General features: G+C 39.6%; 1 protein-coding gene across 3 annotated transcripts in view; it reads left to right on the forward strand.

Moving 5' to 3' along the window:
- cnsta (consortin, connexin sorting protein a) overlaps window positions 1-11,011 on the forward strand; it is a 91,334-nt gene extending 80,323 nt beyond the window's left edge. For all 3 annotated transcript variants that reach the window (XM_060830812.1, XM_060830810.1, XM_060830811.1), the window contains 2 exons: window positions 7,990-8,119; window positions 10,455-11,011. In XM_060830812.1, the coding sequence (XP_060686795.1) occupies window positions 7,990-8,119; window positions 10,455-10,660 (336 nt within the window). In that variant the 3' untranslated portion in view covers window positions 10,661-11,011. The remainder of the gene's footprint in view (window positions 1-7,989; window positions 8,120-10,454) is intronic.
- The last annotated feature ends 3,393 nt before the right edge of the window (window positions 11,012-14,404 follow it).

The raw sequence follows: 14,404 nt of genomic DNA on the forward strand, positions 1-14,404 counted from the left end.
GGAGATTAAATATAAGGGTACGTCAGCTAGTAATATAAAACAAGTTTGAAAGACTTTTTAGATATATAAAAGGCAACAGAGAGGTAAGAGTAGACATTGGATTGTTGGAAAATTAGGCTGGAGAATTAGTAATGGGGACTAAGAAATGGTGGAAGAACTGAGTAGGTACTTTGCATCAGTCTTCACAGTGGAAGACATCAGTAACATACCAGAACTTCAAGAGTGATGGGGCAGAAATGAGTGTCGTGATCATCATAAAAGAGAAGGTGTCGGGGAAGCTGAAGGGCCTAAAAGCAAATAAATCACCTGGACTGGATGATCTATACCCCAAGGTTCTCAAGAAGAGAGCTGAAGAAATATGGAGGTGTTAGTGGCAATATTTAAGGAATCACTGGAGACATAGAGACTCCTAAAAGACTGGAAAATGGCTAACCTGACACCCTTGTTTAAGGGTGGGAGGTAGAAGATAAGTTATTGTCCAATTGTGAAGATTTTCAAGCTTTTTATTAAAGATGAGATTGCAGACTACTTGGAAGTGCATTGTAAAATAGGGCCGAGTCAGCTTCGTCAAGGAGAGGTCATGCTTGTCAAATGTGTCAAAATTCTTTGAGGAGGTAGTGGGCAAGTTAAACAAGGAGAGCCAGTGGTATGATCTGTTTGAACTCCTTTGATGAGGTGCTGCACAGGAGTTTGCTAATTACATTGACCCCTTTGGTGTTATGGGCAAGGTACTGACATGGATATAAGATTTGAAAAGTGTGATGCTAGAAAAGCCTAGCCAGTCAGGCAGCATCCAAGAGCTGGAGAATCAACGTTTCGAGCATAAAGGTTTTCTGATGAAGGGCTATATGCTCAAAACGTCAATTCTCCTGCTCCTTGGAGCAGGATAACCGGCAGTTATCACTTTCTCTATGGATATAAGATTGGCTGACTGGAAGAAGACAGTGGGGATATAGGGGTGTTTTTCAGGATGGCAATGGGTGACAATGGAGTTCCGTATGGTCAGTGTTGGGACCACGATTCATGTTATACTTTAATGACCTAGACAAAGAAACTGAGGCCGTTGTTGTTAATTTACAGATGACCCAAAAATAGATGGTGGAAGTGGGGAACAATGAAATGGATAGGCCAGGAGAATAGGCAAAGAAGTGGTAAATGGAATACAATGGGGGAAAGTGCACTTTGAGAGGAAGAATTGAGGTGTAGACTATTTTCTAAATGGGGAGAAGCTTCAGGATTCTCGTAAGGTTGACAAGCCTGTTGTGTTGGCTCTTAGGAAGGTAAATGCAATGTTAGTAATAGTTTTCAGAGGGCTCGAATGGAAGGCCAGAAATGTACTACTGAGGCTGTATAAGACTCTGGTCAGACAGCATGTGGAATATAGTGAGCAATTTGGGGCCCTTTTATCTAAGGACGGATATGCTGGTGTGTGAATCCAGAGAAAGTTTCCAAGAGGTGATCCTGGGGTGAAAGGCTTGTCATATGAGGACAGGTCAAAGATTGTGTTTAGAAGGATGAGGGGGATCCGATTGAAACTCTCAGAATACAGAAAGGCCTGAATAGTGTGGATGTGGAGATGATATTTCCACTATTAGCAGAGACTAGGACCTGTGAGTACAGCCTCAGGGTGAAGGGATGACCCTTTAGAACAGAGATGAGGAATCTCTTCAGCCAGTGGATAATTAATCTGTGGAACTCATTGTCCATGGAAGACTATGGGGGTCATGTCACTGTATTTAAGACAGAGATATTTAGGTTCTTGATAAGTAAGGGGATCAAAGGTTGTAGGGAGAATGGGGTTACAAAACATACTAGCCATGGTCAAATGGCGGAGCAGTCTCAATGGGCTGAATGACCTAATTCTGCTCATGTATTGTATTGTATCTTACAATCTCCTGTCTTATACAGGGCAATGAACAAAACTTCTAATGCCCCTCTCAATGCTGGTAGTGCCAGCACCCCACTTAACTCAACCAACCTTCTGGGGTACCATTAAGTTATTCTGACTCCCTAAAAATTGCAAGTACTGTATAGGGTTAAACTGTACAATGGCTTCACAACTAGCCACAAGTATACTCTCATAACTGAGGCGTTCACACTTATACCTGCTTAATTCTTTCACAAGTTATTATCTTAATTCTCTTTTGTAAAATTTTAATATATTTCTTCTTCAAACTGTGGTATAATTGTATTACATGATAAGTTTGTGTGGAAAGTATTTTCCTTATTTCAGACATTTTTATTTTCTCTTGCTTATTAAATTGGAGAGGGTTCAGAAGAGATTTACCAGCATGTTGCTGGGAATGGAAGGAGAGGCTAGGACTTTTTCATTGGAACACAGGAGGTTGAGGTTTATAGAGGTTTATAATATTATGAGGAACATAGGTAAGGTGGATAACGAAGGTATTTTCCACAGATTGGGGGTATTCAAAACTAATGGGCATAGTTTTAAGGTGCAGAGGAAAAGATTTAAAGGTCATGAGGGGCAACTTTTTTTTTACACTGGATAGTGTGTGGAATGAACTGCCAGATGAAATGATGGATGCAGGTATGGTTACAACATTTCAAAGACATTTGGATAAATACATGAATAGGAAGAGTTTGGAGGGATCTGGGCCAAAAGCAGGCAGGTGAAACTAGTTTAGTTTGGGAACAAGGTGCGTGTGGACTGGTTGGACTGAGGACCTGTTTCCAAGCCATATGGCTCTAAAACAGGATGTCTGTTGCCTTGCAGTATGATAAAATGTGTGTGCTTTTCAAAAGCAGCATGCTGTGTCATTGCATGGCAAGATTGGTTGTGCAGGTAATCGTGTAATCCAAGTGAAACGTTGATGTTAGTAATCCGAGCACTGTGCAGTTCTGTATTCCTATGCTAGTCATGTGATTTTCTCCAGGAAGACATACTAATAACCGAGGGTTTTGATGATAGTTTAATTTCCACCGTAGGAAACATTTTGTAACTATTAAGCAAATGTACTTCAAGTATTCTTTTGACAACTTGTCCTAATCATTTAGTTGGGTACAGCTGGGACTTGAAAATAGCAAGCTAATTCGTACCAGTGCTGTTGAAACACAAGGTATTTTTTCATTTGCACGAACAAAGTGTGCTACCTAGTATTTTTACAAACTTATTTTAAAGCTAAGCAAATAAAAAAGTTTGATTTTATAGAAACTAGTACACACTTAACAGATATTCAGTATTATATTTGTAAGTTTTCCACTTTGATCAAAGGTTTTGAAGGAAAGCAAGAATTCAATTATCTAGTACCTTGCACATCTCAAAGTACTTCATGGAATTATTTAGGAGCAAATTACTGCAGATGCTAGAATCTATACTGGAAACAACAAATGCTGGAGGTAACAGCAGGTCAGACAGCATCCATGGAGAGAGCGCAAGCTAACCTTTAGAGTCTAGATGACCCTTCAGCAGAGCTGAAGTGTGGAAGGGTCAGCACTTGTGCAATTGTTGGGAGGGATGATGGTATGTGTAGAGTGCAGGGGGAGAAAAAATGTTGTTAGTTCAGATTAAGTGATCGGAATGTGCGAATGGCAGAATAACAGTGTGTCTAACTGCTAGACTGGAAAGAGCAGACATTTCAGGCATAAGCCCTTTATAAGGAATGCATAACTGGAACCAATGTGGGTGCCTATAGCCACTCCTTTCGCTTATCAAAAGTGAGATGAATTAAAAAGAGAAATTGTTCAGTGAGAGAACACGTTCAGCCAGGTGGAGGAGAGTGGTGGTGGCTGGGGACTGTCCAGGCCTCTAATCAAGGAAGAAGCTGAGAATTTGCAGACTATCCTGGTGGTGAATGGAGGTATAGAGGAATTGGACATCCATGGTAAACAACATGCAATTAGGGCCAGGGAACAGGATATTGTCAATATGATGGAGAACATCAAAGAGATCACAAATGTGGGTTGGCAGGGTCTGGACAAGTGGGGAGAGGATGAAATCAATGTGGAATGAAATTAGCTCAGTAGGGCAGGATTTTGGGACGGAGGTAGAAGTGGGCTGTTTGTGTTTGGGAGACTGAGGTCGGAGGCAATGGGGATAGGATCTTTGGAGCTAATGAAGTCATAGAATCCCTACAGTGTGGAAAAAGGCCCTTCAGCCCAGAGCTCCCAGAGGAAACCCACACAGTCACAGAGAGAATGTGCAAACTCCACACAGTCGCCCGAGTCTGGAATTGAACCTGGGCCCCGATGAGAGTCCTGGCAGCAATGGTTTGATCGCTAATTCATTCTCCCGCCACCTCCCACCCTCCACCACCAAACCACACAAATGCTGACCCCTCCACACTTCACTTCAGCTCTGAAAATAGTCATCTAAACTAGAAATGTTAGCTTGCTGTCTTTCCATGGATGCTGTCTGACCTACTGGGATCTCCAGCATTTGTTGTTTCCATGAATTAATTACTTCTGAAGTGTGTTGGCTGTCATTTTTGGAAAATTTGTGCTAATCACAAGTGTCCCACAAGCAGCAATCAAGCAAATGACAAACTGTCTGTAGATGGTGGTTAAAATGTGGCAGCTGGCCAGGACAAACACCCAAATAATCATGTGCACACTTCTTGGAAAGTAGTACAATGCCATTGTTTGTGCCCATGTGAGCAGATGTACAAGGTCCTGGTTTGATATTTGATTTGAAAGATAGCACCTCCAGTAATATAGTATTTCCACAATACTTCACTGATGTAATGAAAATAGAAATGTATTTTTTATCAACCTGTCCAGAGTTACTATTACACACACTTATACACTTAATGGTAAGGTCCTGGGGAGTGTTGCTGAACAAAGATACCTTGGAGTGCAGATTCATAGCTCCTCGAAAGTGGAGTCACAGGTAGATAGGATAGTGAAAAGGTGTTTGGTATGCTTTCCTTTATTGGTCAGAGTATTGAGTGCTGGAGTTAGGAGGTCATATTGTGGCTCTACAGGATGTTGGTTAGGCCATTGTTGGAATATTGCATGCAATTCTGGTCTCCTTCCTGTCGGAAAGATGTTGTGAAACTCGAAAGGGTTCAGAAAAGATTTACAAGGATGTTGCCAGGGTTGGAGAATTTGAGCTATAAGGAGAGGTTTAACAGGCTGGGGCTGTTTTCCCTGGAGTGTCGGAGGCTGAGGGAGTGACCTTATTGAGGTTTATAAAATCATGAGGGGCATGGATAGGATAAATAGACAAAGTCTTTTCCCTTGGGTCCCAGAGTCCAGAACTAAAGGGCATAGATTTGGGGTGAGGGGGGGAAAGATATAAGAGACCTAGGGAGCAACTTTTTCATGCAAAGGGTGGTACATTTATGGAATGAGCTGCTAGAGGAAGTGGTGGAGGCTGGTACAATTGCAACATTTAAAAGGCATCTGGATGGGTATATGAACAGGAAGGGTTTGGAGGGATATGGGACCCGGGTGCTGGTTGGTGGGACTAGATTGGGTTGGGATATCTAGTCAGCATGGACAAGTTGGACCTAAGGGTCTGCTTCCTTGCTGTACATCTCTATAACTCAATGACCTCTGAAGCAGGTAGGCCTAGAACCCAGGCCAGGGGTAGGGACATTGCTACTATGTCACAAGAGGGCTCTAAAGAAATAGATTCAGCAACGAAAACCTGCTTCTGTGAATGTTAAAATGTTTAGCTTTGTGCAGTGGTAAATTGGGAACTGTTGATTTTTAATGAGTCATTCAGGATGGAAATAGACTCTGGTCCAACTCATCCACACTGACCATGCTCCCAAACTAAACTGGTCCCGCCTGCTTGTGTTTGGCCCATATCCCTCCAAACCTTTCCTATTCATGTGCTTATCCAAATGTCTTTCAAACATTGTAACTGTATCTTCTTCCACCACTTCATCAGACAACCACCTGATGAAGGAACGATGCTCTAAAGCTAGTGCTTCCAGTTAAACCTGTTGGACTATAACCTGGTGTTGTGTGATTTTTAACTTTGTACACCCCAGTCCAACACTGGCATCTCCCAATCATCTCTTCCTCGAGCTGAGGATGAAGCCAGGTTTTATAGGAATCTTGTACAATAAGATTAATTAAAATGGGGGAAATGCAATGTTTTTGGAAATTAAGTAATCTAGTTACAATGATGATAATTTAAAAACAGTTAAAAGAAGAATGAGCTGATTGTTGAAACAATGCAACATCCCGACAATATAAATGAGTTCCCGATGGGATCAGGAGATTCCAGCTCTCTTTGCAGGCTGGTGAGAATGTCTCTTTTAAAACAGTAAGGTGCTTCCATTGTTCCTGTCCTGGGAGCAAGATCCTTTGGTGCCTGTCCGCCTGACCTGTCTTTTGTGCGGCTTTGGTATTGCTGCGTTATCAGACTACCCTTGGGGCTTTGGGACAGTTGTGTTGACTAGGTCCAGGAAGCTTATTGTGAGTGTGTTTTGGGAAGTATATTCCCTTGTCTGCAAGTGACTATGGTTTTATCTAGTTTCACTTGCCAGCTTGTTTCATCAATACTGAGGCATTCTGGGTGTTTCTAGTACATTTTGTCCAAGTTTGATTTCCTGTGTTCTGTGTGGACTTACTGTGGGTAGGCAGGGTGGCAGATCTTTTCCCACACCAGGTTATCATCCAACAAGTTTATTTGAAATCACAAGCTTTCAGAGTGCTGCTGTTTCATCAGTTGACTTCATCAGGAGCAGTGTTGAAATCACAAGCTTTCTGAAACAAACCTGTTGAACTATAACCTGGTGCCCTGTGACTCTGACATTGTACACGCCAGTCCAACACCGGCACCCCCACATCATGGCTACCATTGACACAAAAAAACTCAATGGTCACCCTTTAACCTTCTACACTCCAATGAAAAACATCCTAGTCTATCCAGTCTCTCATTATAACTCAAACCATCCATTCCTGGCAACATTCTGGAAAAGCTTTTCTGAACCCTCCAGTTTAATAATAATCATCTTATAACAGGGTGAGAAAGTGAGGATTGCAGATGCTGGAGATCAGAGTCAAAGAGTGTGGTGCAGTATCTGAGGAGCAGGAGCATTGACGTTTCAGGCATAAGTCCTTCAACAGGAATGAAGCTTGTGGACCAAGAGGGCTGAGCAATAAATGGGAAGAGGTGGAACCAAGGGAAAGGTAACTGGGAATGCAATAGGTGGATGAAGGTGGAGGTAAAAGTGATAGGTCAGAGAGGAGGGTGAAGCCAATAGGTGGGAAGGAAGATGGACAGGTAGGACCATTCAAGAGGATGGTGCCAAGTTGGAAGGTTGGGATTGAGATAAGGTGGGGGAAAGGGGTGATGGGGAAATTGGTGAAATCCATATTAATCCTGTGTGATTAGAGGGTCCCAAAGTGGAATATGAGGTGTTCTTCTTCCAGGCATCAGGTGGTTAGGATTTGACGATGGAGGTGGCCCAGGACCTGCATATCCTTGGTGGAGTGGGAAAGGAAGTTAAACTGTTTGGCCAAGGGGCAGTGAGGTTGGTTGGTGTGGGTGTCCCAGAGATGTTCTCTGAAACAATTCACAAGTTGAAGTCCTGTCACTCCAATGTAGTGGAGACGTGAGGTGCAACAGACACAGTAGATGATGTGTGTGGAAGTACAGGTAAATTTCTGCTGAATGTTGAAGGATCATTTGGGGCCTTGGGTGGAGGCGAGGGTGCAGGTGTGGGCACAGATTTCACACTTGTTGCGATGGCAGACAAAGGTGCTGGGAGGGGAGGGTGGCTGAAATATCGATTCTCCTGGTCCTCAGATGCTGCCTGACCAGCTGTGCTTTTCCTGCACCACACTCTTTAACTTATAACAGGGTGACCAGAACTGGGCACAATATTCTAGAAGCCTCACAAATGACCTGTACAACCTCAATATCATCCCAACTCCTATACTCAAAGGTCTGAGTAATGAAAGCAATCATGCTAAATGCCTTCTTAACCACCCTGTCTACTTGTACACAAATTTCAAAGGTGTTCTGGTGTGCACAGCAAATGTCTTATTCTGTAAATTATTCTTTCCATATAGAATACCCACCCAGAGGGTCTTGTGTCCATACTTAAAAAAAGAAATTTGGACAAAGAAATCACAAGGGTGCAACAGAAGCAGTCAAAGAGGAGAGTAAGATTTCAGGAACCCCAAGACACACTAGAGCAAGGTAAGGTAGCATTCTTTGATGCTTTGTTTGCATGTATCTAAGTTAACATTCTGAATGGGTTGCAAGGCCTCAAATTTTGGTCAGTTGAGTGTAAACTTAATTAGGAGAAAGTGAAGACTGCAGATGCTGGAGAGTCAGTGGTGCTGGAAAAGCACAACAAGTCAATGCTGTGTTTTCCCAGTGTCCCACTTTTCATCTCTAAATCAATTGTGCTAGCTCATAAATCTAATTATGTTAATTATGACAGTATTTAGAGATTACAGGAGTGGTATGAAAACTAAAAGTCAAAAAGTATACCTGTCTAATTAGTAGAATTTCAAATGATATTTTGGTTGGTGTAATAGTGAAGTACTAGTACAGGATTGCAAAGCAAGTATCAGTGAATGAATCAACCTTTTCTTTTCCCCGAGTATGTAAACACAGCTGTTCGTCTTCATGTGGAGGAGCTGGAGTTGGGCTGGGGTGGACAAAGTTAAAAATCACACAACACCAGGTTATAGTCCAACAGGTTTATTTGGAAGTACCAGCTTTCAGAGCACTGCCCCTTCATCAGATAGCTGTGAACCAAGATTATAAGACACAGAATTTATAGCAAAAAATTATTGTCATGCAATTGAAATGAACAAACCTTAGATTGTTGTTAAGTTTTTCATCTTTTAGAATGGGTTGCAGGTTTCGGATCATGAATATGTAAATCCTAGAACTATTTAAGTCACATTCTCGAGATAACTTAAGGTTGTATTTTTAAAAAGTGACAGCTCAGCTCAGACAATGCATTAAAAGGTGAGGTTACAGTCTCTGTATTCCAATCTTGAGTCAGACTGGTTCTATTTCAAAGTAGGGATTTATAAAATATTACATGGATTGACTGCCTGCAGGTTGTGTGTTTTTTGAGTAAAATAGAATGTATCTGCAAATATAATTCTGCAAATGCAAGTTCACCCCATAGACCGTGTGCGTGCATGCATGAGTGTGTGAGTGCACGTGAAAGTGTGTGTGTGTGTGCGCGCGCGCGCGCATGCGGGTGTTAGTGTTGTGGGGGTTATGTGGGTGTGTATGAGAGAGGGTCTCCCTAACATTCTTCTTCTTGACATTTTCCCATGTTTCCAGAAAATGTTTATCACATAGCTGTCTGGTATTTTAGAAATGTTTTCATGTCATTCAAATCAAACATCCTTTAAGAACAATACACAAATTAGCTACGAAGTGTACAATGATAAGTATTAGTTTTCCTACATTTGCACTGTTCTTCCCAGTTGTTTTTGTAAATTAACTTGTCTTTATGGAATTAGTAGTCCGTGATGTAGTACTCAATTAGATATTACACTTATCGATACTGTCAATTGTACCATATTATAAGTTGGTTTAAGTTGTATTGCATTTCTAGATTTGCATGCTTTGTTCATCTTGTTCCCGTGTCCCTTACTATTATCCAACTACCAATCAAACCTTGAATGCTGGTGTAATTTCTGTTCGCTAGATAACTGGGAGTGAATTCCACAGTCTTACGACTCCCTGCATGTCAAGGCCACTTTTTTCTAAAGGGCTTTTATTAAGATTTTCTTGAGAACTCCTTCAACTTCCCAAATACCTTTCACAGCCTCCCAAGATTCCATCCATTCTACTTACAGGGCAACCTCTCTCTCATTGGGCGTTACCCCAGGATTGTTTTTTTTTTGCTATATTCAAGTTTTTGAAGACAAATTCATGTGCTGAATGTAGAAATTCCTCTTGCCTTTAGTCTTTCATTTCTTGCTTTCAAACTTTGTGTCCATGGACAATTCTCCTCAGTTTTATATCCCCAACTACTAATGGTGTGAATGTTAGTCCCATCTATATATAATTTAAGATACTTATGTCACTTCATAATCTAAATAATGTTGAAGTGTTTCTTCATATTTTATCATATTTGGCAATGCTAGTGAACCTCCTCTTATAAACAATATTCTCAGTGCGGAGCTCAGCATTTGTAAACCATAAACTTGTACAACTTCGAATGAGATTTTAGTTTATTAGCCGTTTTGTTTTTTTTGCTTTTATTACACTTAGAATTCCAATAGTCACCCTGAAGCCTTGATTTATGGCTTTTATATGAACCTAGAAGGTAAATGGAATGAATCCTCAAAAATGAGGTCATGAATGGTTCTGAAATATTATTGCAGAGATTGATGGTTTGAAATACCAATCAACAGAGAATGAGCAATGTCTTTCTAAATATTTGCAAATTCAATTTTTCTGTTTGTCTCAAATTAGTTAGTGGACTGAGTTCAGCTATTGAGCTTCATTGTGATCACACTTCAACACACTGATTTAGATTTTTATTATTTTCCCTTAGATGAAGTAAATGGAGATTCCTGCCTCCTTTTAGTTCTATTGTGCATTGTCACAGTACTTCTGAGTGTCGGAGGAACAGCACTTTATTGTACATTTGGTGATCTGGACTCCAGTGTATGCAGAGACTTCACAACACAAATGAACTTCTATTATGCTCAGTTCCAACAAGGTGTTGAGAAAGTGAAGCACTGGCTGTTATTTTCCTAAAATGACGTATCTACTTAAATAGAATTGAAGTAATTATGTAAGTATTGGTTCAGAAGGATTAGATGGAAAACTTGATAATCTTGTTGTACATGCTGCAATGCAATAACTGCTGTGAAATGCAACAATCACTAGGACATAACACAGCAACGTCACAGCTGGAGTTTTGGCTCTCAACAAATCATAGCTTGGCGTGGCAAGAAAGGATAAATATGCAACTCCATTAAAGATGTTTGTGAAATGTGGGAATATAGACTTGCCAGTCACTTACAGAAAATTAGCTTTTGTGTAATTTATCTTTTAAGGGTGACTGGTGAATATTCATCATACAGATGTGAATAAACATTTTTGTACATTGCTTTTGTAATAGGTTTTACTGATCAGTTTTAACATCCTTTTCCCTGTTTAAAAATGGTGGCAGTTGTAATCTATTTTTTTTTCAAAACTATTTTAATTGTATTCAGGTTCCTTTGCTGCCTCAACTCTTTAAATTATTTACAACTTTCCTATTTATGTTTAATTTGGTAGTAATATGGTTTGAAAATTAGTCTGATTTCACACGTCAACCTCTTCATCTTGTTCCGATGATTTATCTCTGCAGCCCAGTCCAAAAAAATGCAAACACACACATGAATGTTTTGAAGCAGATTCTTACTGCTAAGGTAAAATTTTCTATTTTCATTTTATAATCAAATGTACATATCTCCCATTTGACAAGGTAAATCACAAAGTAAATGATTACCTCCTAACTGGAAGTGTGAATGAACAAGTAAGTTATGACTTTCTTTCGAAGGCAATGAGAAAGCTTTCTTGTTATTGTTGGAATTTTGTTTTTTTCTTCCTTTTTAAATAATTTTGTAACTACTTAACAAACTATATGCTGGTGTCCTGCTTTATGATGCATTGGCATTTCTTAATGTGGCAGTTGCATCAGGGTTTGTTGCAAAATATTATGCAGACAAAAGATTTTGGTTAATACCTCTGCTTTTTCCACACAGCAAATTCCCCCATTTGGTCTGAGAGACAAGGAGTTAGAAAGGGAGGAAGGGACTTTTAAATACAATCTGATTGTGCCTGGTCAACTCATTTTGAGCAGCATTGACCAGCACTTGTGTTTAGCTTGCCTGCCACTTTACAGATCAGTGGTAGGTTACAGTTGTTTATAAATTTATTATAGAATCCCTACAGTATGGAAACAGGTCCTTCGCCCAGCAAGTCCACACCAACCCTCCAAAGAGTATCCCATCCAAACCCTAGTTCCATACCCTGTTACTTTATATTTACCCCTGACTAATACACCTAACCTAACCATACCTGAACATTATGGGCAATTTAGCATGGCCAATTCACCTAGCCTGCACATCTTTATAATTATGGGAGGAAACCGGAGCACCTGAAGAAAACCACGCAGACGTGGTGAGAATGTGCAAACTCCACACAAATAGTCGCCCAAGACTGGAATCGAACCTGGGTCCCTGGTGCTGCGAGGCAGCAGTGCTAACCACTGAGCCACTGTGTCACCCCATCATGCTGAACATTCATGAGCTTGTTACTTAGAAAGCTGTCTTTCAATTTGGCATATTTTGTAACATTGATAGTTTTGTTCAGGTATAAATCTTTTTATTTTGCTGTTCACTAGATACTACAACTGAGATGGTTGAAAGGTGCAAGTCTGATCTATTACCAGGCTTCCACCCTTGCCAGCATTGTCTGCATATTGTGTTCCAAGATTACATTGCTTAGTTTATCTCAAATTGCGAAGGACTGATCATCTGGTATAATATTGGGAGGATACATGTTTCAGTATTTGGTGATTTATTACTAGTGCAGGAACATGCCGTGTGCACTGAAAGAATTAACAATTTGAAGTTTGATTTCCTGTGCAACACAAACACGCAGAGTCTTGCAAACTACGTGTACTGACTCTTCACAGATGTATATTCTCAACTTTGATTTTGAAGTATGAAGTTATTAATTTAAGCCCATAAATTAATATTTTCAAAAACTACAATGCTTAAGAGCAGGTCTCTATACAAAGATACATTAAAAAAAGGATAATTACCTTACCATCCCCATGTCATTATACAGCATTTTTAAGCTTTGCTTCTATAACCTGTCTCCATTCATTGGATCTACAAACATTGTGTATAATTCTTATTATTAATCAAAATAAGTGCTACAATTGCACAGGTTTCTCAGCATCTGAGAAAAAGAGAAGTTAATTTTAAGGTCCAGAGACTTGCTTTGTGATCTTTTGCTGAACTTTTAACTTCAAGCTTTGGTTTTGTTGTTCGTGGTGGCGTTAATTGTGTTTAACAAGGCTGTATGTACATAAGAGTGAACGATAACTAAACTTTTTTCATATGATGGTTCTGTGTTAAATATTATTCTGGCACACTGGATATGGTGATTTGCCAGTAAATTTATTCCTCAACTTGAATGATGTTATCATTTAAAGTTTTCAGTAAAAGGGCCTTAAAATTTAATATAGTAACTTAACATATCTCTGAAGTAGCCAGCTTTTAACCTGAACTGTATCATGGTGCATGATTATATGGCAGAAGGCAGAATATATTAATCATATACAGAATGTTACTGGCTGGATCAGTGCACTGTTCTAAAAAGATAATGATTGGGAAATTTAATTTATTTAATGTGAAATATGCTGTATGTAGAGAAAATCATGAGATTTATTTTCCTTCTGGTTTGTAAATTCAAATAACTTGGCATGTTGACATTTAGAAATCTGTAAGATTGAGCTTTGTAATATTAGAGGTGGTTAACCTCGGAATTTGAGTGTTTGATGTACGATTTATTAAATTAATTTTGCCCCACTTATTGCATTCTCCACCAGAAATATTTTTAACACGTTCATCTTAATGTCATTAAATCTAGTAATTTTACTGGTTTGAAATGTAAAACCTATACAAAGAATTGTGATTTGAAGACAGAATTATCTGTTGTAAAGTGAATCATGTAACTTGCATCACTGGTTATCTATTTTGAGATTGAAACTTGTGATTTACACTGATCTTAAATAGAAAATCAGGAGTTTAACCAGCATTTTGTTTTTCTCTTCATAAAGTAATTATTTTTAACTGTTTAAAAATCATTTGAACTGTTTTCAATTGCATTATTTTTAAAACATGGCTTTCTTGGATGGAGTGAGTTATGAGTTTCCATAAACTGGCAGCAGATATGCGAACATCACCACTGGCAAATTCCTTAAACCACTCACCATCCAGACTTGCAAATGTTGCCATTTCTTCACTGTCGTGGAGTCAAACTTGTGGAACTTGCTGCTCAACAACACTGCAGATGTGCCTACATCAAATGGACTGAAGCAGTCTAAGGCTGCAGCTCAGCACTACCTTAAAGGGCAACAGATGATGGGTGATAACCAAAGTCCATGTCTTGAATGACTTTCTTTAAAAACCAAGTTTTTCAGTTGTAAATTGACAGCCAATTGAAATGTAACCTGTTCATATATTGTGAAGTCCCAGTCTTCCCAATTGACAGAATCTAACACAAGGTAGAAAGAAAACATTGTTGATAGCCACTCAGGTGCCTGGGACCTGAAACAGTGATGATAGAATGTTGTGCCAGCCAGTTACCCTATCACCAATGCTTAATCCAGAAAAGAAACAAGTTCTTAATTAGTCATGGAATAGATATAGCTTCTATCTTAATAGAAATAACTCCAGACACAGGAGGGAAGACAAAAAGAAAGTGGTAAAAGGAAAATTC

The sequence above is a fragment of the Hemiscyllium ocellatum genome, chromosome 10 (assembly GCF_020745735.1).
Source record: "Hemiscyllium ocellatum isolate sHemOce1 chromosome 10, sHemOce1.pat.X.cur, whole genome shotgun sequence".
Lineage (NCBI taxonomy): Eukaryota > Metazoa > Chordata > Chondrichthyes > Orectolobiformes > Hemiscylliidae > Hemiscyllium > Hemiscyllium ocellatum.